At 53.1% G+C, this 23,755-nt stretch overlaps 2 protein-coding genes across 2 annotated transcripts in view; both read left to right on the forward strand.

The window, feature by feature from the left end:
• The window catches only part of GNB1L (G protein subunit beta 1 like), a 69,922-nt gene that overhangs the window by 25,013 nt on the left and 21,154 nt on the right, over positions 1-23,755 (forward strand). Inside the window, exons 2-4 of the mRNA XM_050746271.1 lie at positions 10,827-10,973; positions 11,456-11,581; positions 20,462-20,624. Of these exons, the coding sequence (XP_050602228.1) occupies positions 10,846-10,973; positions 11,456-11,581; positions 20,462-20,624 (417 nt within the window). The 5' untranslated portion in view covers positions 10,827-10,845. The remainder of the gene's footprint in view (positions 1-10,826; positions 10,974-11,455; positions 11,582-20,461; positions 20,625-23,755) is intronic.
• Positions 19,040-20,540, forward strand: LOC126929734 (uncharacterized). Its single transcript, XM_050746401.1, has 2 exons — positions 19,040-19,681; positions 19,919-20,540. Exons 1-2 carry the CDS (start codon positions 19,567-19,569, stop codon positions 20,413-20,415), a joined length of 612 nt encoding a protein of 203 aa, XP_050602358.1. The 5' UTR covers positions 19,040-19,566; the 3' UTR covers positions 20,416-20,540.

Below are 23,755 nucleotides of genomic sequence, written 5' to 3' on the forward strand. Positions count from 1 at the left end.
CCCGGCTAGTTTTTTTGTACTTTTTAGTAGAGACGGGGTTTCACCGTGTTAGCCAGGATGGTCTCGATCTCCTGACCTCGTGATCCGCCCGTCTCGGCCTCCCAAAGTGCTAGGATTACAGGCTTGAGCCACCGCGCCCGGCCTTTTTTTTTTTTTTTTTTAAGATAGAGTCTTGCTCTCTCACCCAGGCTGGAATGCGGTGGCATGATCTGGGCTCACTAAAACCTTCGCCTTCTGGGTTCAAGCTGTTCTCCTGCCTCTGCCTCCCAAGTTGCTGTACAAAGATTACAGGCGCATGCCACCGCGCCCAGCTAATTTTGTATTTTTAGTAGAGATGGGGTTTCACCATGTTGGCCAGGCTGGTCTTGAACTCCTGACCTCAAGTCTCGGCCTCCCAAAGTGCTGGGATTATAGGCATGAGCCACCATGCCCAGCCACTGTTATATCTAAATTTTGAGTCATAAGAAACCTCAAACCTTTTCCACAATCAAGTTAATGCAGTTCTTCCATGTTTTCTTCTAGTGCTTGGTTTATTTTTTACATATGGATCCCAGATTCACTTGGCGTTTATTCTTGTGGATTTCACTATAAGATATGGGTCTGATTTTATCATTTTTCCAAATGGTTAACCATTTTTGTTCCAGTGATGTGAGATACCACCTCTTCTATGTATTAAACTTCCACATGTACTTGGGTTTATTTCTAGGCTTTTTATTTCACTGATCCGTCTGTCTATACAGGAGTACTAAACTTTTAATCCTAAAGACTCTAAAGTGCATGTTAGTATCTGATCGGGCTGGCTCCTTTGCAGCTAACTTTTCCCCGTGTTTTCCTGTGCATTCTACATTTTTGTTTATCCAAGTGAATGTTAATATCAACTTCTCTAACTCCATGAGGAAGCTTGCTGGTGTTTCTACTGGGGTTGTGTTAAATTTATAAATTAACTTGGGGAGAAGAGACATCTTTTTTTTTTTTTTTTTTTTGAGACGGAGTCTCGCTCTGTCGCCCGGGCTGGAGTGCAGTGGCCGGACCTCAGCTCACTGCAAGCTCCGCCTCCCGGGTTCCCGCCATTCTCCTGCCTCAGCCTCCCGAGTAGCTGGGACCACAGGCGCCCGCCATCTTGCCCGGCTAGTTTTTTGTATTTTTAGTAGAGACGGGGTTTCACCGGGTTAGCCACGATGGTCTCGATCTCCTGACCTCGTGATCCGCCCGTCTCGGCCTCCCAAAGTGCTGGGATTACAGGCTTGAGCCACTGCGCCCGGCCAAGACATCTTTTATGTTGATGTTGAATTGTCTTAACCAAGAACAAAGGATTATTTTTCCTTTGTTCAAATCTACTTTTGTGTCTTCCAGGAGAATTTTAACATTTTCTTCATATAGGTTTTTCTTATTTATTAATTAAAGTTGTTCTTAAGTATTTTATCTTCTTTGGTATAAATGGAATTTTCTCTGATTGGTTATTATTTTTGTACAAGTAATATTGTGCTCGTTGTTGTTATTGTATATAAACAACGCAGAGACTATTGAAATCTCTATGTTAGTTTTACATCCTGCTGCCAATCGAAGTTTCTTTTTTTATTATTAGAATCTGTTTTATCATTGATTTTCTAGGGCTTTCCATGTATGCCATCATATAATTTGGAATATAGTTTTGTTTTCTTTTTCTAGAGATGGGGTCTTGCTATGTTGCCCAGGCTGGAGTGCAGTGGCCATTCACAGGTGTGATCATAGTACACTGTAACCTCAAACTCCTGAGCTCAAGCAATCCTCCTGCCTCAAACTCCCAAGTGGATGGGACTACAGGCATGTACCAGTATACCCAACAGGAAGATCGTTTAATGTCTTCTTTTCCGATTATAAACCTCTACTTAATTTTCTTGTCTCATTGCTTTGGCTTAAACTGCCACTACGATGTTGAATGGTAGTAGAGATAGTGGACATTGTGATCTTAGTGGGAATGTCCCCAATATTTCTTCATAAAATAATATGTTGGATTTAGGACCAAGGGGGATGTATATATATATTTAAATAATCTCTAAGAAATGCATCAATTTCTATTTGTTTATGTATTTTAATAAAAAATGGGCATTGAATATTGTCAAAGGCTTTTTCAGCATCTGTGGAGATAATTACATGCTTTTTCTCATTATATCTATTAATACAGTGGGGCATCCATAAATTCCCTGTTTGAACCAATCTTGCATTTCTAGGATAAATTCCACTTGGTTATTGTATATTAATGTGATATTGGATTCTGTTTACTAATATTTTACTTACTATTTTTGTGTGATAGTCATAACTGGTATTGGTCTATACTTTTCTTCTGATCAGAGCTTTAAATATATACTGCTATGTAGTATTTTTCATTTAAAAAAAATTTTGGGGCCGGGCGCGGTGGCTCAAGCCTGTAATCCCAGCACTTTGGGAGGCCGAGACGGGCGGATCACAAGGTCAGGAGATCGAGACCATCCTGGCTAACACGGTGAAACCCCGTCTCTACTAAAAAATACAAAAAACTAGCCAGGCAAGGTGGCGAGTGCCTGTAGTCCCAGCTACTCGGGAGGCTGAGGCAGGAGAATGGCGTGAACCCAGGAGACGGAGATTGCAGTTAGCTGAGATCCAGCCACTGCACTCCAGCCTGGGCGACAGAGCGAGACTCTGTCTCAAAAAAAAAAAAAAAAAAAAAATTTGTGATTTCAGTTATCCCATTTCACCTAAAAGTTGTTTTAAAATTTCTATTTGATAAGACCTTTTTGTTTTTTATTTTATTAATTTCTAGTTTAATTGCACTGTAGTCATAGAATTTTATTTATAAATATTTCTTCTTTGTGAAACTTACTGATATTTCTTTGTGACCCAATATATAGTCAATTTTTACACATGTCCCATGTACCCTTGAGAAGACGACGTAGGCTCTGTTATGAGAGTGTAAAGTTCCATTATAGATCTGTAGTATCTACCTTGTTGGTTGTATTTTTTGGATCTTCTATCTGCCTACTTATTGTCCACAGGATCTGACTTGTACTAAGAGTAGTATGTTATGGCCGGGCACAGTGGCTCATGCCTGTAATCCCAGCACTTTGGGAGGCCAAGGTGGGCAGATCACCTGAGGTCAGGAGTTCAAGACCAGCCTGGCCAATGTAGTGAAACCCCGTCTCTACTAAAAATACAAAAATTAGCCGGGTGTTGTGGCGCATGCCTGTAGTCCCAGCTACTCGGGAGGCTGAGGCATAAGAATTGCTTGAACCCAGGAGGCAGAGGTTGCAGTGAGCCGAGACCACGTCACTACACTCCAGCCTCGGTGACAGAGTGAGACTCCGTCTCAAAAAAAAAAAAAAAAAAAAGAGTAGTATGTCACATTCTCCAATCATTAGTAGGCTTCTTTCTGTGACTCTGCATCTCCTGTAATTTCTGCTCTATAAAGGTGGTATCTCTGTTATATATTGCATAGATATTAAAAACTGTTATATATATTAATTATATATTATATATGGATATTAAAAACTGTTATATGTATAGTTTTTTTGTTTTGTTTTGTTTTGTTTTGAGATAGGGTCTCACTCTGTCACCCAGGCTTTAATGCAGTGGTGTGATCACGGCTTACTGCAGCCTCAAACTCCTGGGCTCAAGCAATTCTCCTTCCTTAGCATCCCAAATAGCTAGGACTACACTACTGTGCCCAGCTAATTTTTATTTGTTTTGAGAGATGAAAATCTGACTCTGTTGCTCAGGCTGGTCTCGAATTCCTGGCCTCAAGTAATCTTCCCACTTCAGCCTCCCAAAGTGTTGGGAATACAGGTGTGAGCCCACCACACCTGGCCATAAACTGTTACATTTTGTAAACTGCAACGAAGAATTAAAAACTATCTGTCTTTGTCAAGTCTAATGCTTTTTGGCTGGAATTCAACTTTGTCCGCTATTAGTATTTCAACTCCTTTCTTATTGTTTCTGTTTGCCCCGTATACCTTTTTGCCCATCTCTAATTTTAGCCTTTTGGAACTACTTTGTGTTACACACTCTTTTTCTTATTGAGTGACATATTCTGAGTCAAGGAGTAAATTCTGAGAATGAATCCTTTAACAGATATGTGTTGTGAACATTTTATTTCTGTCTGTAACTTCAGTTTTGATTCCCTTAATGTCTCTTGATGAGCATTATGACTTTGAGCTTCATCCATGTAAGACTGGAGCTGATTCATTTTCAGTTCTGTGGAGTATTCTATCATACGAATTTACCCAATGTGTTCCTTTCTGCAGTTGCTAGCTGTTTGGGTTGGTTTTGGTTTTTGTTATTATACCCAATACTACTAGGAACATTCTTGTGTGAGTCTCTTTGCACACACTTGTGAGAATTTCTTCAGGGTGTTTATCTAAGAGTAGGGTTGCTGAGTCATACGGCATGCGAGATAGAGCCAGATTGTTTTCCAAAGTGGTCGTTTCCCTGTGTGCTCCTTCTAGCTTGGTAGAAGGTTCCAGTTGTCCTCTGTCTTCATCAACATTTGACAGACTGTTTAATTTTTTGCTAATCTGCTGAGAGTATAATTATATCACATTGTAGTTTTGACAGGCATTCCCAGGATTATTAATTAGGTTCAACATCTTTGCATATATGTATTGGACATTTACGTTGCTTGTGAAATATCTGTCCAAGCCTTTTGCTTATTTTTCTTTTGGTGTTTGCTTTTGTATTCTGTTGACCTCTGTGTTCTTTAGATATTCTGGATACGAGTCCAGTGTGGACTTGTCTTTCTCCACCCCTCTAGCCTGCCTTTATGGTTTTATATCTACAGAAAAGCTGCAAGTGTAGTAAAATAAATACCTGTACACCTACCTTCACCTGTGCTCACCAGTTGTTAGCATTTTGCCACATTTGTGCTACTTCTCTGCCTATATATTCATACATAGATAGGTAGAGATATTAAGAGAGAGAATTTTTTTTGAAACATTTGAAAACAGATTGTAGACATTATAGCATTTCACCCCTAAATACTTTAGGATGTATCTCGTAGGAATAAAGACATTCTTTACAGAAAATACGGTTATCCTTCCCAAGGAAATTAATAACACCCCATTATCTGCAGTCCATATTCAGATTACCCCCTAAAGGTCCCCCAGACATCCCTTATAGCCCCCTTTTTTTGATCCAGGATCTGATCTAAGAGCCAGGATCTAAGGTTCATGTGTGTTTGGTCATCATGCCCCTTTGGTCTCTTAATGTGGAAGTTACCTGGCGTCTTCCTTTGGTTGTTTCTCTTGATGTTGACCTTTTTGGCAAGTCCAAGCTAGTAGTCTTGTCCAGTGTCTCGTCGTATGGATGTGTCTGATTGTTTCCTTTATGGCTGGATTCAGGTTGAGCATTGTTGGCATGAACACACAGGGATGGTGCCACGTCTGTGGCATCACGTCAGGAGATAAGCAATGCCAGTTTGTTCATTATTGGCAGTGCCAGCTTTTCTCAGTGGTGAAAGTGGTGACAGCCAGATGTCTCCATTGAAGGTACACATTTTCCTTTTGTGATCAGTAAACAGTCTGGAGAGTAATACCTTGGCACAACACACATCTCCTGCTTCCCAACCACCTCTCACCAAGTTGGATCCTTTTTCTGATCTGTGTGATGATGTTTCACCTCCCTTGCTCTCTGCTTGTAGTTGCAGTTCCCTCTCAGTTTCTTTAAAAGCATTAAGCACCCTTGCCTTGTATAGCTGAGTGCTCTACTCTGTGGGTCTAGTTCTGTTTTCTGTTGCCTCTGATGACTCTCGCTTACAGTGCCATGGTTCCTTGCTGATTTTTGTGATTTTTGACTACAACCTTGTACTTCTTAGTACTTTTTCTAAAGTGAATTCCTTGAGGCCTGGGTTTCAGGTGGATTCCTTCTGAGAAGACAGACTGAGGTGTGGGGGATCTCTCAGGGTGGTGTGAGTTAGGGCTGAAACCTGAGGACTGGTGTTTTTCTGGCATCCGTGGGTGTAGGTTTAGTGCTAGCTCAGCTTAACACTGAGCATCTAGCTACTAGGGTTTTCCTAGGAGGTTAGCCACCAGAGGAGGGCCCTAAGCTTTGCCTTTTGTCACCCCAGAGGCCATCAGAGCTGGAAATCCAGGTCACTAGTGCAGCAAATGCCCTCACAGCAGGCTTGGCAGGTCTCCTGAGGTTGCACTTTTACTTAGTGTTTGGCCTCTGGCAGCTCACACTTTTTTTTGTCAACTTAGTGATGCATTTAAGATTTTGATTTTGATTTTTTTCAGAGATAGGGTCTTGCTCTGTTGTCCAGGCTGGAGTGCTGTGGTGTGATTGTGGCTCATTGTAGCCTGGAACTCTTGGGCTCAAGTGATTCTCCCACCTCAGCCTCCTGAGTAGCTAGACTTACAGGCGCCCACCACCATGCCCAGCTAATTTATTTTTATTTTTTGTAGATATGGGGTCTGACTATGTTGCCCTGGTTGTTCTTGAACTTCTGGCCTCCAGCAATCCTCCTGCCTTGGCCTCCCAAAGTGCTGGGATTATAGGCCTGAGCCACTGTGCCTGGCTGTGTTTAAAAAATTTTTTAAGATAATTATTTTATTTTATTTTATTTATTTGAGATGGGGTCTCGCTCTATCCCCCAGGCTGGAGTACAGTGGTGCGGTCATGGCTCACTGCAGCCTTGACGTCCTGGGCTCAAGCCATCCTCCCACCTCAGCCTCCTGAGTAGCTGGGACCACAGGCATACACCACCACACCTGGCTAATTTATTTTTATTTTTTGTAAAGATAAGGTCTCCCATGTTGCCCACGCTGGTCTTGAACACCTGGGCTCTAGTAATCCTCCCACCTTGGCCTCCCAAAGTGCTGGGATTATAGGCATGAGTCACCATGCCTGGCCTTTTAAGAAACTTTAATCAACATCTTTAGTTGTTTTTTGGGAGAGGGCCGCCCAGGGTGTCCGTCCTGGTGTAAAGGGGTGCTGACCTAGTCTTCAGTCTTGCTGGTTATGGGCTGGAGCTTCCTCGGGGGATGCTGGAGCTATTTCCATGCCCTTGTATGAGATATGCAGCGGGGCGGAAGGTCCTGTTTGAGGCACTCCCAGCAGCCTGTGTGGCCTGTCCTTGTACTGTCACATGCCCAATGGGACAGGCAGGACCTGGTGGGCTGGGGCGGGCAGGGGTGGTACCAGTGGCCTCTCTGGGTGGTGGCTCCCCACATTGACTCACTTCGTGGTACTCTTTGCTGATTTACACAGAAGGGTTAGGGGACTTGAGCACAGGGCTGTGCAGCCCAAGGGCAGGACGGGGGCCCAGGCTGAGCTGAGGCCTGTCTGGTATGAACCCCCAAAAGCCCGAGAATGTCTTGGGTAGAGACCTGTGGTTTTTGGGCTCCCGCCACTGCCCCAGGCCTGCTTCATCTGTAGGGAGGAAGGCCCTGCAGGTGTGGGCGGGTGTGTGCCAGCAGGACGTTTGCAGGCCTGCCCCTGCCTCCCTTGAGTGCGGTGTCCGTGGACCTCTGTGCCAGTTGCACCTGCCCGCTGGTCCCCACACCCAGAGGAGCGCTCTGGACCTCTCTTGGGAGAGCCCTGGGGCCTGCCGAGCTGCCTCCGCAGTGGCACATTGCAGGCAGATGCCGTTGTCGTCCATTTGTGCCCTGGGGCTTTCAGGGGTGTTTGTGGCTTCTCTGGAAAGGCTGTTAGAGTTACACAAATTGTGTCAGACTGTCTTTCATTTTTCAAAGAATGTGGCTCACTTTGACACCTGGAAGAGCAGGCAGAAGCCAAAGTTGTGCTCTGTGAATTAAGTTTCCTGTTCCTTTGCCTCCGGGAGGACAGGGCCAGGGCTGGGCTGGGGCCACCGCAAGGACGGCTGGGCGCACACAGGCCTTGCGCAAGGGCGGCCTTCGCTCCACAGCCTGGGGCCAGGCAAGATAGGGGAACGTGATGATTCTCAATTAAATTAATAAAGAATAATTAGATGTCATAAATCAAGCAATCCTAGGATATTGTCATGGGAAAAATATGTAGCTAGAATTAATTAGTTTTCAAATAAAGCATTTATTTTAATTACTTGAAATGATGGAGCCCTTAATTGCCGATGCATCATTTTGGCCTGTGTGTTTTGGTTGTTGTAACAACGTGACGGGTTTGTTCCCTGCAATTCTGGGGAAACAATAGAGGAGAACTTGATTTCATCACCTGAGAATGAGCCTTCTACTGGTGAGGTTCTGGAAACTCCCACCAGGCCCCAGGCAGGTGGCAAGTGGGGGCCGGGCTTCGGCTGGCACCGCCCAAGGCCGCCGTGCTGTCTGTGTGTGTGCTTCTCTGTGCTGTGTGTGCAGGTGTGTGCACATACGTGAATGCCTGTGCCTGAGTGTGTGAGTCTGCATGTGTGTATGTGTGTATAGGTATGAATGTGTGCATGTGTGTGTGCCTGTGTGTATGCGCACATATGAGAGTGTGAACATGTATGTGTATGCATGTGTCCTATGCGTGGGTTTTGCATGTGTGTGTGCACCATGTGCATGTGTGTGCCTGTGTGTATGTGTATGCATAGCATGTGTCCAATGTGTGTCCGTGCCTGGACTGCACGGGGAGCCTGTGTAGAGGTGACCTGTCAGGCTCTGCTTCCTGGACGGGAGTCATGAGAGGGGCCCTCCATCCTGGACTCGGTGCTTTCCTGCTGGGTGGAGGTGCTTTTGCCGGGTCTGCATTCTTTGGCTCCTCTTGGAGCTGGGGCCCTGTCTCCCTGTCCGCCTGACTAGCTTGCCTTTCTTACCTGGCAGGCATAGCACGAGCGGGCGGTGGCTTCTGAGAACTGTCCTCCAAGCCAACCCGCTGAGGGCAGCTGTTCCAGCCCCTGGCCCGGCTGCGTCTTCAGGAGTCTTCCCCATCCCAGGCTGGAGCAGGGGCCGTGGGTCTTGGGAACAGTGTGGGGTCTGGTCCCTCCACCTCCCCTGGAAGCCACTCTCAAGTTTGGCCATGGTCAGTTGGCTTTCAGCCAGAGGTGAGAGAGGATGAAACCCCTCTCATCCCCCTCAAAAAAGAAAAGGAAAAATGGAACTTGGCAGTTAGTAAAGGACATCCCAGGGAACTCCACATTGTCTTTGGGACCCATTGAGAGAGGCAGGGTCGGGAGGTAGAGTGGCTGCCCCAGGTCTCTCTCCAGCCGGGGTGGACCTGCGCCCTGGAGTCACTGCCTGGCCCCTCCCAGGCCTCCCGCCCTCCCCCATGCAGCCTGTGCGGGCCCTGCCTGCTGTCCACCCTCCACTCTGCAGGACACCTTGGCAGGGGCATTTCTCAGGTGTTTTGAACCTTTGTTCCAGCTGGGCTGCTGCTGCCTCTCCTGAAGAGAGTAAGGAGAGGGCTGGCGAGTATTCAGGAAGAAAGAGGCAGGGCTTGGCGGTGGTGGTGCCACTGAAGGGGCACCCTGGACAGCCACCTCCAGACATCCACAGCACTCCTGCCTCTGCATCTGCACCCCCATCTGCCTCCTACCCAGCACCTTCTGGAAGAGTCCTTCCCACCTCCCCTGCCCTGGTCCTTTACTGGCCCCAGTCCCTCTGCTGGCTGTGGCTGCTGTGGGCCATCCTTCCTGCCCTGTGTGCAGGCTGTAGGCGACTGGGCCGGGGCCTGTCCCACTGTCCCAGAGCCCAGTGGAAGAGGGCCCCTGTGACAGGCTGCCCCAGCCACCCAGTGGTCTGCTCCTGGCCTTTCCCTCTGTGCCTTAGCCCAGCTCAGGGCCTGCAGGCAGACAGACGTGGAACGGGTCGCTTCTGGCTCCAGGGCCACCCCACAGAGCAGCCAGCTGTGGGGCTGAGGTGGAGTGAGAGGCTCTGCGGGGCTGAGTGGTTGGGTGGGCTGGGCAGGGACCGGGGAAGCCTCTCTGGGTGAGTGGTGGCCTGCAGTGGTCCGGGGAGCAGCTGCTCATTGGTGACCGCAGCTCTCCCAAGGAGCCGCATGGCGACTCTGCCCCGGCCACTCTGCCCTTCAGTGGTGCCACGAAACCCTAGAGTACTTCAGGCCTCAGTGCCAGGGGCCTGGCGCAGCTCAGTGACTATTCTCTGCCTCAGTTTCCCCAAGTGGAAAAGGGGTGCTGCCGCCTCACAGGGTGGTGATGGCAGTTAGAAACTGTGGTGGGGCAGGCCCAGGGCCCAGCAGATGTGAGAGGAAGGCTCCTCCTAGCAGCCCCCCTGGGACCCTCTTTTCCGCTGATCCCTGATCCCTGAGCTGGCCATGGGCAGAGGTGGCAGCAGGGATGAGAGAAGAAAGGAGACTGGATTTGCCAGTGGGGAGGGAGGGTGGCTCCCAAGAGAGACACTGGAGTGAGGCCTGGACAGAGGGTGGGACTCAGCCAAGCCCAGTGGCAGGACCAGCAGTCCCAGCACGCAGATGGCCAGAGTGGGAAAGCACCGGTGTGGCTGCTGGGATCTAGGGAGCCAGAGGGCACAGCCAGTGGTGGACAGGAAGGCCTGGAGGCCAGGGTGACTGAGGGAATGTTGGACACTGCTGTGCCCACCCAGGGATGGCTCAGATGGGACCCAAGCGGGTGCACCAGTTAGGTGCAGAGGCCAACAGGCACAATGCGAGGAGGGCTGGCATCTATGGGGCTCCCAGGTTCCCCCAGCAGTGGGGGAAGGGTGAACTCTGTGCTCTCTGCTGGGCTCACCGCCGTGCAGGGAACTGGTGCCTCTGCAGCCACAGGCCATTCATCAATGTCTGGGGAGCAGGGGTGTCTCTCCCAGGAGGGGCAGAGGGCCAGGGACACTGAGCAGGGGCAGCATCTCAAGCACCTCTGTGCCTGAGCAGCCTTCCTAGAGGATGGGAGTAGGGACACAGTCACTCACACGCCCTCCCTTGGTGCCCAGGTAACTGCATCCTGCCAGCATGGCGGCCCCCTGCCCGCCACCGCCTCCAGACCCCCAGTTTGTCCTCCGAGGCACCCAGTCACCGGTGCATGCACTGCACTTCTGGGAAGGAGCCCAGGCTCAGGGGCACCCGGTCCTCTTCTCAGGGTGAGTAGCTGCAGCCCCAGCCCCAGGCCACCCAGGGCCAAGTCAGGAGGTCGTGACCTAGCAAGGAGCCCAGCACTTGTTTGAGGGTGCTGGCCAAGGGGCATGGACTGCTCGTCACCCAGGCTCGCACCCACCAGACAGACACACTGTCCCTTGGGGGAGGCAGAGACACGCACACTCTTTGTTACAGACTCAGGAGCAGGCAAGACCACCCAGCATGCATTTCTGTGGTATGGCTCCCCCCACCTCCAGAGAAGCAGATCTGCCTGAGTCACACCTAGAGGCTCCTGAGGGTCCCCCACTGCCCTCTCTGGAAGAGGAGCACTTTGCCAGTTTGCCCCTTAGTTCATATTTAGAGCTGTCGGCTTTTCAGCTCTACCAGCCTAGATGCCCTCATCCCACAATGTAGCCTCCAGGCTGGCCCCGGAGCATTCAGCACACCCTTCTGCCCCCTGATGCCCTGCTCGGCTTGTCTGAAACAGGTCTCAGAGTGGCCTGGTACACGTCTGGAGCCTGCAGACACGGAGAGCGGTCGCCACCCTGGATGGCCACGGGGGCCAGTGTGTAACCTGGCTGCAGATGCTGCCCCAGGGGCACCAGCTCCTCAGGTGGGTCTCCAAGGTGCGGGAGCCAGGTATGGTCTTCAGGGGAGTCAGGAACTCTCTGATGGAGGCCCTAGTGTCCATCACTGGGTGGCAGAACGGAGTGGGGGGACCAGAAGGGGCCAGAAGAGGGTCCGCAGCAAGGGCAGGGCGTGCAGGACCAGCCCCTCGTCGTGGGGAGGCAGGCAGGTCTGCCTCTGCATCTCCACCATCTCCACTGGACCCTTCATGCTCCAAGCTGGAGCCAGGAGGTGCCAGCTGAGGAGGCCAGAGCTCCAGGGCTGGTGACATCTGAGGTGAGCCCAGGTGCAAGTTGGTGGGAGGGCCTTCACAAGGGCACTGGGTTGTGGCTTGGGAGACTGGGCAGGGGTGAGGGCATTTGCTGAGAGGAGGGGAATGGGACAAAGTACAGGCTCAGAGATGCAGGCAGTGGTCCCAAGGAGGTCCTCCCTGTCCACTGCCCTTCCTGCCTGAGCCGTGTGCCATGAGCATGGCAGGTCACACACGGTGCCGGTGGAGGCCCTGGGAACTGGGGGTTCTGGCAGCTGAGCCCTGGCCGTGTGTGTCCCTTCACTAGGTTATGACAATGCACCTGACTCTTCCCAAGAGGACCCAGCCCCTGATGTGCCACATACGGCTATGTGGCCGGCAAGATGGCGGCTGAGTGGCCGGGGGTGGGGCTTGGGCTTGGGAGTGTAATGCTGTCCCATAGCGGTGTGTTTTGTGTTTCTGAAGTGGGCGTGGTAGTGAGGGCCATCTCCCCATCCAGTCTCCTCTGCAGTGTATCCTATGGTTTCTGCCCCTGCAGTCTCCTCCCTCAGGGCCCCGAGCTCACACGTGTGTTCTGTCCCCTACACATCACTTGGGCATGACTTGTCCAGAATGTGCCTCCACAGGAAGGGTCCACAGAGGTGGCCTGTCTTCGTTGGTACTCAGACCCCACTGTTCTAGCCTCTGCTTAGCACAAGGGCAGGTTTCTGGATGCCCCCACGGTTCACGAGCCCTTAGCCCATCCCGAGACAGTGTGACCGTACCCTCCATGACTGCTGTGCTGTCCGGCCAGGTGCCTGCTGGGAAGAGCCCAGTGAACGTATGAGGATGGCTGTGGTGCCATTGCAGTGTCAGCCTGTGCCTTCAGCAGAGCTCTCCCTGGCCAGGGGTCCACATTGAGCCCAGGCCTCTCCTCAGAGGAGCCTCTGCCTCCATCCCGTGGGCCCAGGTCCCAGGGCCACCTCTGTGGACCCTTCTGCAGCTTGGTCTCCCATGGCCATGACACCATCCTCCTGATGGGTGGCAGAGCCTCATCCTGAGGTTACCTGGCTCACAGGGCCCTGCTCCACACGCTGGTGCACTACTGGGTGAGCAGGAGGTGGCGGGGGAACAAGAGGGCCTGGCATTCCTGGTTGGGGAGATCCCATGTGCTGAGGCCCTGGAGGTCCTGCCTGTGAGTGTGGTGAGGGACAGTGGGGCTGGGTGCTGGGCAGCTGGCAGCAGAGCAGGGAGGGGCAGCCCCTGGGGGTTAGCCCAATGCTGGGTTCTGACATTACCCCCATGGTCTTGTGGAGGTGACGGGGCTAGGACAACAGGCCGGAGGTAGGCCAGGAAGCAGCAGGCAGGGGCAGGTGCTTGAGGGGCTTCTCTGCTTCCCATGGGGAGTGGGAGGGACAGGGTATGGTGGGACAGGGAAGGCCTGCAGGCGGCTGGCAACAAGTCCTCCTTTGGGCCGCCTGGATGCCGGAGCAGGCTATTGTCCTTGATCACAGTGACATCTGCCCCTGTGTGGGGATCGCTGCCACCAGCCCAGGAATCCTGAGCACGGGCCTGCTGCTGTCCTGGGATTTGCCTTGCTTCATATTCAGGGAACTCCGTGCCATCACCATCACGGCCCAGAACTCCAAAACGACAGGCCCGTTCTCCTGCTCTGGACTCGGTGCGTGGTTCATGGCACTGTGGAGTCCAGTCCCCGGAGAATGAGGCCTGTCTGGCCCCCACCAGTCTGCAAAACATGTCTGTGCCAGACTCATGCGGTGCCTACCACCTGGGAGATGGCTGCAGGTGACGGAGGCACCAGGGTTGTCCTGGAGAGCAGAGGCCCTGAGCCTGTGTGCTTGCGGAACCCCGGGCCTGTGTGCTTGCGGAACCCCGGGCCTGTGTGCTTGCAGAACCCCGGGCCTGTGTGCTTGCGGAACTCCCTGTGGTCGTGCCTGCGTACTGGCCAAGACGACCCAGATCCCCCACCGCTGGTGCAGGGGGCCTCAGTGTGGGTTTGGTCTTTGATTGTCAGAGTAGATTTCATTTCTACAACCCCACCAGGCCATGTGCATCGGGAGCTGCTGTTTGTAAGGGTCCTCCTGAGCTTTCAGCCACAGTGTAGCCCTTGGTGGTCCCTTGCGTAGGTGCCTCGTGGTATCAGGCTGTCCTGCAGACGGGAGCTGTGCCAGGCCTGGTGGGCAGTCTGGGAGCTGGCGTTCGAGGGCGCCTCCCCTTCCTGCTGGGATGGTGCTGCAGTGGCCGCTTCCCAGGCAGGGCCAGCCACGGGTCAGGGGGTCTGTGGATGGAGACTGCAGGTGTGGAGTGCCAGGTGCGTTTGCACTGTACTAGAGCCTGTGGTCCGCCACCCGGCCTGCACTCAGCTGTGTTTGGAAGCCAAGTCTCTCCAAGTGGCCCTTGAAGGAAGTGATGGCTTTCATGTCGATGGGAGGTGGGAGGACGCCCTCAGCCTCCCGCATGCCAAGGACGCACCTGTGCCCTCGACAGCCACCTCAGCAGGGTGTATTTTTATCTTTTTTCTTGTGAAGTATAATGTACTCACAGAAAAGCGCAAGACAAGTGTGCTCAGAGCATTGTATTATGGCTGAGTGGGCACCTGAGCAACCACCTTCCAGTCAGGAAGTAGAGCGCAGGGCCCCCGAGCCTCCGAACCCCGAGCTGCTGCCATCTGCTCTCCCTGGAGGCAGCCCCCTCATGCCCCAGGAGGTAGCCCCTCATGCCTCATTTTTGCTTTATTTCTGAATATCTGTCTCTAAAAAGCACAGACTAGTTTCATCTGCTTTTTTCCTTGAAAGTGTAGAGACATAAGGAACAGCATCTGTATGTGACTTCTGTCACTCAGCTTTGTCTCCTTGAGCTCTCTGTGTTGCACGTAGCTGCAGTCAGCTGTCGCTGTTTTCTTTTTTTTTTTTTTTTTTGAGACGGAGTCTCGCTCTGTCGCCTGGGCTGGAGTGCAGTGGCCAGATCTCAGCTCACTGCAAGCTCTGCCTCCCGGGTTTACACCATTCTCCTGCCTCAGCCTCCCAAGTAACTGGGACTACAGGCGCCCGCCACCTCGCCCGGCTAGTTTTTTGTATTTTTTAGTAGAGACGGGGTTTCACCGGGTTAGCCAGGATGGTCTCGATCTCCTGACCTCGTGATCCGCCCGTCTCGGCCTCCTAAAGTGCTGGGATTACAGGCTTGAGCCACCGCGCCCGGCCTGTTTTCTTTTTCTTACTTTTTTTTTTTTTTTGAGACAGAGTCTTGCTCTGTCGCCAGGCTGGAGTTTAGTGGCGCGATCTCGGCTCACCGACTCCCTGGTTCAAGCGATTCTCCTGCCTCAGCCTTCCGAATAGCTGAGATTAGAGGCATGCACCATTACGCCCAGCCAATTTTTGTATTTTTAGTAGAGACAGGGTTTCACCATATTGGCCGGGACAGTCTCGGTCTCCTGATTTCATAATCTGCCTGCCTTGGCCTCCCAGAGTGCTGGGATTACAGACGTGAGCCACTGGGCCTGGCCCCTAATGGTGTCTTTAATGAACAAAGGTTACTCATTTTAATGGAGTTGATTCTAGTCTGCCAGGCTTTCCCCTTATGGAGAGTGCCTTTGTGTCTTGCAGGGAGTTCCCACGCCGAGGTCCAAGAGACCTCTCTCCATGTCTCCCCGGAGCTTTGCTGTTGTCCCTTGTAGGTCCATGGTTCGGCTGGAATTCACTACGGTGTGCAGTGAAGGCTCTGTGTTTCCATGTGGGTACCCAGCGGTCCTGCCTTCCCCCACCTCAATGCCCCTTGGATGGGGCAGGAAGGGGATCCAGGCAGTCAAAGGAGCAGGGTCAGGGGAGTGGTGTGGCAGCGGCAGCCTGGGAGGCCAGGAGGTTGGTGAGAGCAGGCGGGCAGGCTCACTGGTTAAGCGTGTCAGTGAACATCTCCAGGAGAACAGAGGCCAGGGTTGTCCCTGCCCAGAGAGGAGAGTTACCAACACGGGAAGGGGGAAAGTGAAAAAGAACCTGTGTATTGTGTGTGTGAGGTTTGCGTATGGAAGTTGTGTGTGTGAGAGATGCCTGTGTGGTGTGTATGTATGTGAGGTGTGTCTGAGGTGTGTGGTGTGTGTGATTGTGTGTTGTGTGCATGCGTGGGAGGTGTGTGTGTGTTCCCTCGCCTGCGTATGGAGGGGCCTGGCGGCCAGGGCATGCTCTAGCTGTGAGCAGTTGGACACCCAGGTCCTGGCTTCTAAATGCCTGTGTGTCCCGGTGGAGTGAGGGTTCCCCAGGAGATGGCAGATTCTAGGTCTGGACATCTCACGGATGGCCACGTGTCAGAGGATTCTGAGCCAGCCTGCAGGGGCTCCCATTAGCCTAGGCCAATATGACCACTAAAATGAATGATCAGAATTTGGGGTGATGAGCCTTTGAATATGATGGGTCCTGACCAGGCGACCAGGGTTGACACCCCCGATGGTGGGCAGGGCACGTCGGGTGCCTCGCAGCGTGATGACTGAGGAGAGGCAGCATCATCTGGTGTCCCCTGAGAAATATGGGTCTGGGCCTTGTCACCAGCGAAGGAAGGAGTGCAAGGACATGAGAGAAAGGCAGAGACAGGGAGAGAGAAGGGGCCGTGCAGGGGTCAGAGGGAGCCGGGGCCCACAGCAACGCAATGTGTGCCCCGCGAGACCCCACACAGGCCACGACGCCCCAGGATGACTGCGGGCTGTTGGGGTTCACCCTTGGTCAGGATGTGGTGGTGACAAGGCGGGGTTCTTGGTGACAGGCTCACCTGTGTGCACAGGGCTGGGAGAGGCCGGGAGAAGCAGCCACTGCAGCAGGAGGCCTAGGGAGTCTGCGTGCTGTTCTCACAACTGTCCTGTGAGTTCAAAACTGATTCAAAATAAAAAGTTAAGCTGGGCCGGCCGGGCACAGTGGCTCAAGCCTGTAATCCCAGCACTTTGGGATGCCAAGGCGGGCGGATCACGAGGTTAGGAGATCAAGACCATCCTGGCTAACATGGTGAAACCCCATCTCTACTAAAAATACAAAAATATTAGCCAGGTGTGGTGGTGGGCGCCTGTAGTCCCAGCTACTTGGGAGGCTGAGGCAGGAGAATGGCGTGAACCCAGCAGGTGGAGCTTGCAGTGAGCTGAGATCACAATACTGCACTCCAGCCTAGGGGACAGAGCAAGACTCCGTCTCAAAAAAAAAAAAAAAAAAAGTTAAGCTGGGCACAGTGGCTCACTCCTGTAATCCCAGCACTTAGGGAGGCTGAGGTATGCTTGGGCCTAGAGTTCAAGACCAGCTTGGGAAACATCATGAAATCTCGTCTCTACAAAAAAATACAAAAATTAGCTGAGTGTGGTGGCATACGCTGGTCATCCCAGCTACTTGGGAGGCTGAAGTGGGAGGATCACCTGATCCTGGGAGTTTGAGGCTGCAGTGAGCTGTGATCACCCCACTGCACTCCACCCTGGGCAGCAGATCAAGACACTGTCTCAAAGAAAAAAATGTTAAAGTTCCTGGAAAGACAAGTCAGTCCTCCGCTCCCCGCAGGCGCACATGGATGCCCTCCCTGTGAGCGTGGTGTGCAGCCACATCTCCCCGCCCTTGGCCCTGGCCCTCTTCATGCTGCGGACACCCCCATCTCGGCCTCCCTGCAGTGTCACATTGAGCCTTGCTGCCTAGCAGAGCCCCGGGGGCTGTGCGAGTGTTTGTGCTCCAAATGTCCAAGTATATTTTGATATCAGTTTGGCAGGTTCTCCAAAACCCCCTTGGAGATTTGCACAGCGACTGAGTTGCCCAGATCAGTCTTTGTGGTGCTGAGTTCTCTGGCGTGGACGCCTCACACCGCACAGCCCTTCTGGCAGAACATGGGTGCATGATAATAACTGGGACCCAGACTTTGTTTCAATTTCTTCTGTTTGTCCACCAATGACGTTTCTGCTCCAGGATCCTCTGAGCTGTCACGTCTCCTTAGTCCCTTCTGGGTGTGTGATCATTTATTTTCGTGACCTCAACATTTTGGTTTTTTTTTTTTTTTTTTTTTTTTTTTTTTTTTTTGAGGCAGGGTCTTGCTTTGTCACCAAGGCTGGAGTGCAGTGGTATCATCACAGCTCACACAGCCTCAATCTCCCAGGCTCAAGCAATTCTCCTACCTCAGCCCCCTGAGTAGCTGGAACTGCAGGCACACGCCACCAAGCTTGACTAATTAAAAAAAATTTTTTTGTAGAGATGGAGTCTCACTATGTCAGCGAGGCTGGTCTTGAACTCCTGGGCTCGAGCAATCCTCCCACCACCACCTTCCAAAGTGCTGGGATTACAGGCCCGGGTCATCGCACCTAGCTGACACTTTTGAAGAGTTACTGCGCAGATGTTTTGTAGAACACCCCTCAGGTTGGGTTTGTCTGATATTTTCTCAGGTTAAAACTGGGGTGATGGGTTTTGGGAAGAAACCCACAGAAGTGAGGTTTCTCATCCTATCATCCTGGCGTCCATGCTGAGCACATGGGTCCCTGATGGCCCATGGCTTGGCGAGGACGACCCTGGTCGCTGGGGCAGGAAGTGTCTGCCTGACTTCACTGTCAAGGTATAGCTTTTGCTTACTAGTTGCAGTCCACATGCAAAGGGAAAATGAAGCTCCACCTCCTGTGGGGAGGAGAGCCAAGGATGTGTGGCCCTGTGTTACAATCACCGCAGTAATTACTAACATCTGGGGAGTGTAGTCACAGCTACTCAGGAGGCTGAGGTGAGAGGATTGTTTAAGCCGAGGAGTTTGAGACCAGCCTTGGCAATATGTTGAGACCCTTACACTTTTGCCGCTGATTTTAGCATCCATCTGTGGACTCTGCCTGCACTAGTTATTACTGGGGTGTTCTCATTTCCTTCATCCCTCCCAGCCATGGCAGATTCCTACTTTAATTGGAATATAAGAAGCTGGAAGGAAGGTTTATTCCTTCTTTCTGATACATAATGCACATTCACTCATGAGGATGGGCTCATGCGGATTTACTTCTTTCTTTGAGCTAAAATCTAATACCACCATGATTTATTTGATTTCTCAGATTGTTCCAGCTTCAGAGCCCGTGTCCCTCTGACATCCCTGTTCCTTTTTTATTTTTATTTTATTTTTTGAGACAGGGCCTCCTGGAGTGCAGTGGCTCCATCATGGCTCACTGCAGCTTCCAACTCCCAGGCTCAAGCAATCCTCCCACTGAAGCCTCCTGAGTAGCTGGGTCTACAGGCACACACCACCAGGCCTGGCCAATTTTTGTGTCTTTTGTAGAAATAGGGGTCTCACTGTTTTGCCCAGGCCGATCTGGAACTCCTGGGCTCAAGCAATCCTCCTGCCTTGACCTCCCAAAGTGCTGGGATTTTAGGTGTGAGCCACCACACCCAGTCTTTATTTTATTTTATTTTTTATTTATTGAGACAGAGTCTTGCTTTGTCACCCAGGCTGGAGTGCAATGGCTCAATCTTGGCTCACCACAACTTCTGCCTCCCGGGTTCAAACAATTCTCATGCCTCAGCCTCCCAAGTAGCTGGGATTACAGGCGCACGCCACCACGCCCAGCTGATCTTTTTGTGTTTTTAGTAGAGACAAGGTTTCACCATGTTGGCCAGGCTGGTCTTGAACTCCTGACCTCTCAGGTTATCCGCCTGCCTTGGCCTCCCACAGTGCTGAGTACAGGCGTGAGCCACTGTACCCAGCCTTATTTTATTTCTGAAGCATTTCTCACTGCCTGGCACTACACGATGCTTGAGACTAGCATCTTGGTTTTCCTCCACTCTGTCCTAGAGTCAGCCATTTCTCCAGAGCCCTGGTTCCTGTCTTTGGAGAACAGGATAAGAAACCAAAACCTGGTGTTAGGTGTGGTGTTCTCAGCGGACAGCAGTGGGAGGCGCCTGGCTTGCAGGGTGACCTGTGCTTACACACCCGTCTGCACTCATTTCTGTCTGTGCATCTGACCACTCGTTGCTTGTCGTGACTTTACAATTCTAATTTGACTCCGCCAGCCCATCTCTCCCTGTGCCTCTCTGTCACATCTCCCTGTGGTGAGACCCCGAGCCCGTGAGCCACCCCTGGTTTCCTCATCTGTTCTACCAGGTGTACGCGTGGAGAGGATCCCTAACTGTAACCTGCACTCCTCTGAGAAACTAATTCACCCACGGGAGCAGTTTCTGCACAGTTATTTTTGTCTTCAACCTCATAAGCATCTAGTCATGAGCACTACCCCAAAACGCCTCAGGTTGGCTCCCCTCTGTTCTCTCCCTTGTCAGTCTGCAGTCCTTCCTGGGGGCCTGGCACCCTGGGTGTTTGCTGGTTTTAGGATGCACACAGTGAAGTTTGCTGTCTGTGCTGTGCAGCACTTCAGGCTTGGTGTCCCCCACCCCGGGGCCACGCTGGGCAGCCGTCGGTCCACAGCCTTGGTCCACTGCGTGTCCTGGCCTCGGACACTTTGGTGCTGGCTCATGTGTCAATGCCAGAGCGGTGAGGCCCTTCCTCAGCTGAGGCTCCTGACCTGCGGTGATCCAAGCTCACGGCACCCGCTCTCTGGAAACGTGGCCTTGCCTTCCTTCCGCCGCAGGGGCCACAGGAGCTGACACTTGTCCAGGGGAGTCTCAGGCCTGTCTCCTCTTTGTCTGGCAGTCAGGGCCGAGACCTGAAGCTGTGCCTGTGGGACCTGGCGGAGGGCAGGAACGCTGTCGTGGACTCCGTGCGCTTGGAGAGCGTGGGCTTCTGCCGGAGCAGCATCCTGGCCGGGGGCCAGCCGCGCTGGATGCTTGCCGTGCCAGGGAAGGGCGGCGACGAGGTGAGAGCCAGCCCACCTGAGGCCCCGTGTTCTCCAAACAGCTGTGCTCATCCCCTGCACTTGGTTAGGAGGCGCCTGCGCCCACCCACGGGACCCCATGGAGCTGCCCACCCGACGGCAGCTCCACCGGCCGGGGCTGGTGCACAGCCAGCTAGGCCTGGGCCTGTCCCCTCGGGGTGGCCCGGCTGATGAGCCATCCTCCTAGGGCAGAGGGAGAATCAGGAGGCGTTGGGGGAGGGGCCGGTGTTTTGGAGGCCTGGACACCCAGCACAGTTCTGCACATGGAGGAGAGCAGCGTGGGATGGCCAAGCATGGAGGCCCGAGGCCGGCAGGGTAGAGACCTCAGCAGGCCCTGAGGACCTTAGACCCACGTGGGAGGAACGCTCCGGGGCAGCTGGCAGGAGGCAGTGGGAGAGAGACCAAGGCCCTGGTGAAGTTGGAGGCCTGGGGAGGGCCGAGCCAGGGCAGCAGGGAGGGTGGTGTCTCAGGGCACAGAACCAGGGCTGGGCTGGGTGGCCGCAGGCACAGGGTGGTGATCACAGTCCCCAGGAGAAAGATGAGCTAGGGAACACCCAGGGGGATGGGAGGTCACCAAGCAGGGAGGCCACTGTTAGGTGGAACTTAGGCCTGAATGACCAGAGGTGTTGGTAACACAGGACTGGCCCAGCTGGACAGTGGTGTCCACACCCCCAGTGGCACAGGAGGCAGGGTCTGCCAAGGGAGGGGTGCCCAAGATGTGCAGGGAGGGTGTCATAGTGGTGGAGGGCGTGGCTGGAGGCTCAGGTCATGGGAGAGCCGAAGGGAAATCAGAGAAGAGCCTGTGAGTGGTGACTGTCCCGCCTGGTGAGTGGGGTGTGGTGGCCCGAGGGCAAGGCGTGGGGAGGACATACCATGGAGTAGGGGTCGCACACGTGGGGGCTACTGGCCATGCCCACTGCCAAGTCGTCCCCATTCCCTGTGCCCCAGCTGTCTTTGGGGCTGGTACTGGGCAGGGCGGCCCCCACGCACAATTGGGCTTGGCCTCTGCCCAAGGAGAGTCGTTCTGTCTTCAGGCAGATCCAGTACATAAATAATGAGATAGGAACAGGCATTTATTTGTTCATTGCATTTAAATAACCAATTAGGAGCTACATACACTTTTCTTGCCAATCTGCCAAAAACCTGTTACAAGTTGTATTTATGTCAGAAAGAGGGGTGTGCTTCCTCCACCGGGACCCAAGGTCTGCAGACCCACAGGAATGCCGCAGGAGTTTGAGTCAGCTCTTCCCTTGTCCTGCTGTCCTCCATGCGCTGGTCTCAGCCACCCCCAGGGCGCCAGCCAGCACTCGGTCAGCCTGCGCTGCCCCCGGCCCCATGTCCCCTGTGCTCAAGGCCATCTAACCCTCCTCCTGGCTTTCGGCTCTCTCCATGGGGCGGCATCTGTCTTTTCCGGGGGCAGCCTGTCTGGAGACCTCGCACATCCTGGGAAAACAGTTGCTTTCCACATTCCCACCTGGAATCTGTCGGACTGGGCGGGAGAAAGCCTCGCTGGACTGCACCCAGACAACGCCCAGGGAGCCGCACTCCCACCCCACTCGGCTGACTGGGTGGCCACACTTGCCCAAACCTAACATCTTTCCTTCTGGAAACAAAAGTTGCAGTCAGATGCCAGGCAGAAAGCTCATGGGTGTCTGTAGGAGGCTCCAAGTACAGGCGCAGGCAGGGGCGGCCCCGGGCTGAGGACCCAGGCCAGGTGGACATGGTGTGTAACTCTGGTGCTTAGGTCCAGGGCTCACCGCTCCCCTGCACCCAGGATGTGGTTCAAGGCGCTGCCACCCCCACTCCCTCCTGCAGCGCTCAGAGTGGGGCATCAGGACTGCCCTGGGTTCTGCCCTCATCGCGCCCCACCATCATCTTTTGCCCCTGCCCTCACTGGCCTGCTCAAGTCGTTTGCCCTTGATGTCCCCTCACTCTCCCCAGAGGGGTCTTTTTGAGCCCAAATTGAGACAGGCCCTCCCTTGCTGGGGACTGTGTATGGCTGTGTAGGCTGTGTAGCCAGTGCCTGCCTCCTCCACAGCCCTCCCCACCCCACAGAAGCACAGGTGTGCTCAGGGCAGCTCCTCCTGCCCCTGGCTTAAGTCCCTCACCTCCCCACCCCATTAACTGCTGGAACTAGCCCATCCTCCTGATATAGCGACAAGAGGAGCAGATCTTATTTTAAGAAATCTGGCACAGAGGAGTGCAAAAAGGAGGAAATCATAGTCCCAGCTACTCAGGAGGCCGAAGCAGGAGGAACCCAGGAGTTCGAGACCATCCTGGGCAACACAGTGAGACTCCATCTCTACAAAAAGTTAGCTAAGCCTGGTGGCCGCACACCTGTAGTCCCAGCTACTGGGGAGGCTGAGGTGGGAGGGTTACTTGAGCTCAGGAGTTCAAGACTGCAGTGAGCCGCGATGGCACCAGCCTGGGTGACAGAGTGAGACTCTGACTTTAAAACAAAACAAAACTTCTCAGTTTCATATGGGGAAAACAGGTCGTGAAACGAGAAAAGTTCCCTCATCCCCTCCCAAGGCATGCGATGGGGGCGTGTTCCACTTCCTTAGTGCCCCACGCCTCAAACCTCTAGGGGAGCACACGGACAGGCAGGCTGTGAGGCTCCGGCTCCACGGCAGTGTCTAGGGGTGAACGTTTACAGCTGAAGCCCCAGTGGGTGTGTGTTACAGGCTGCTTTTTCAGTTTAGCTGTCCATAGGTGGCTTGTACTAGTCAGCTCAATTAGATGCTTGCCTTATCACAAGGACAGAGGGCTTTCAGTATCGTGGGTTCTTGCCTTGGTGTAACGGAAGAATTGGATCACACGTGGGCTTGGAGAATGAGTGTAAGGTTTTATTGAGTAGAAGTAGCTCTCAGCAGATAGGGGAGCCAGAAGGGAGATGGTTTTCCCCTGGAGTCGGTCCGCTTGGTGGCCTGGGCTGTCCTCCAACTGCCCGGCCAGATTCCACCTCGTTCTGCTGGTCGATGGCCTGCCAGCATGCCAGCCTCTGTCGGGGTGCTCTTCCACCGCCATGCTCCCCCCGACGTCCTCTCAACGTCCTCTCAGCGTCCAGCTGCTTGTGTCTCTGCTTGCTAGGGTCTTGGGGGTTTTTATAGACA

The sequence above is a fragment of the Macaca thibetana genome, chromosome 10 (assembly GCF_024542745.1).
Source record: "Macaca thibetana thibetana isolate TM-01 chromosome 10, ASM2454274v1, whole genome shotgun sequence".
Taxonomy (NCBI): domain Eukaryota; kingdom Metazoa; phylum Chordata; class Mammalia; order Primates; family Cercopithecidae; genus Macaca; species Macaca thibetana.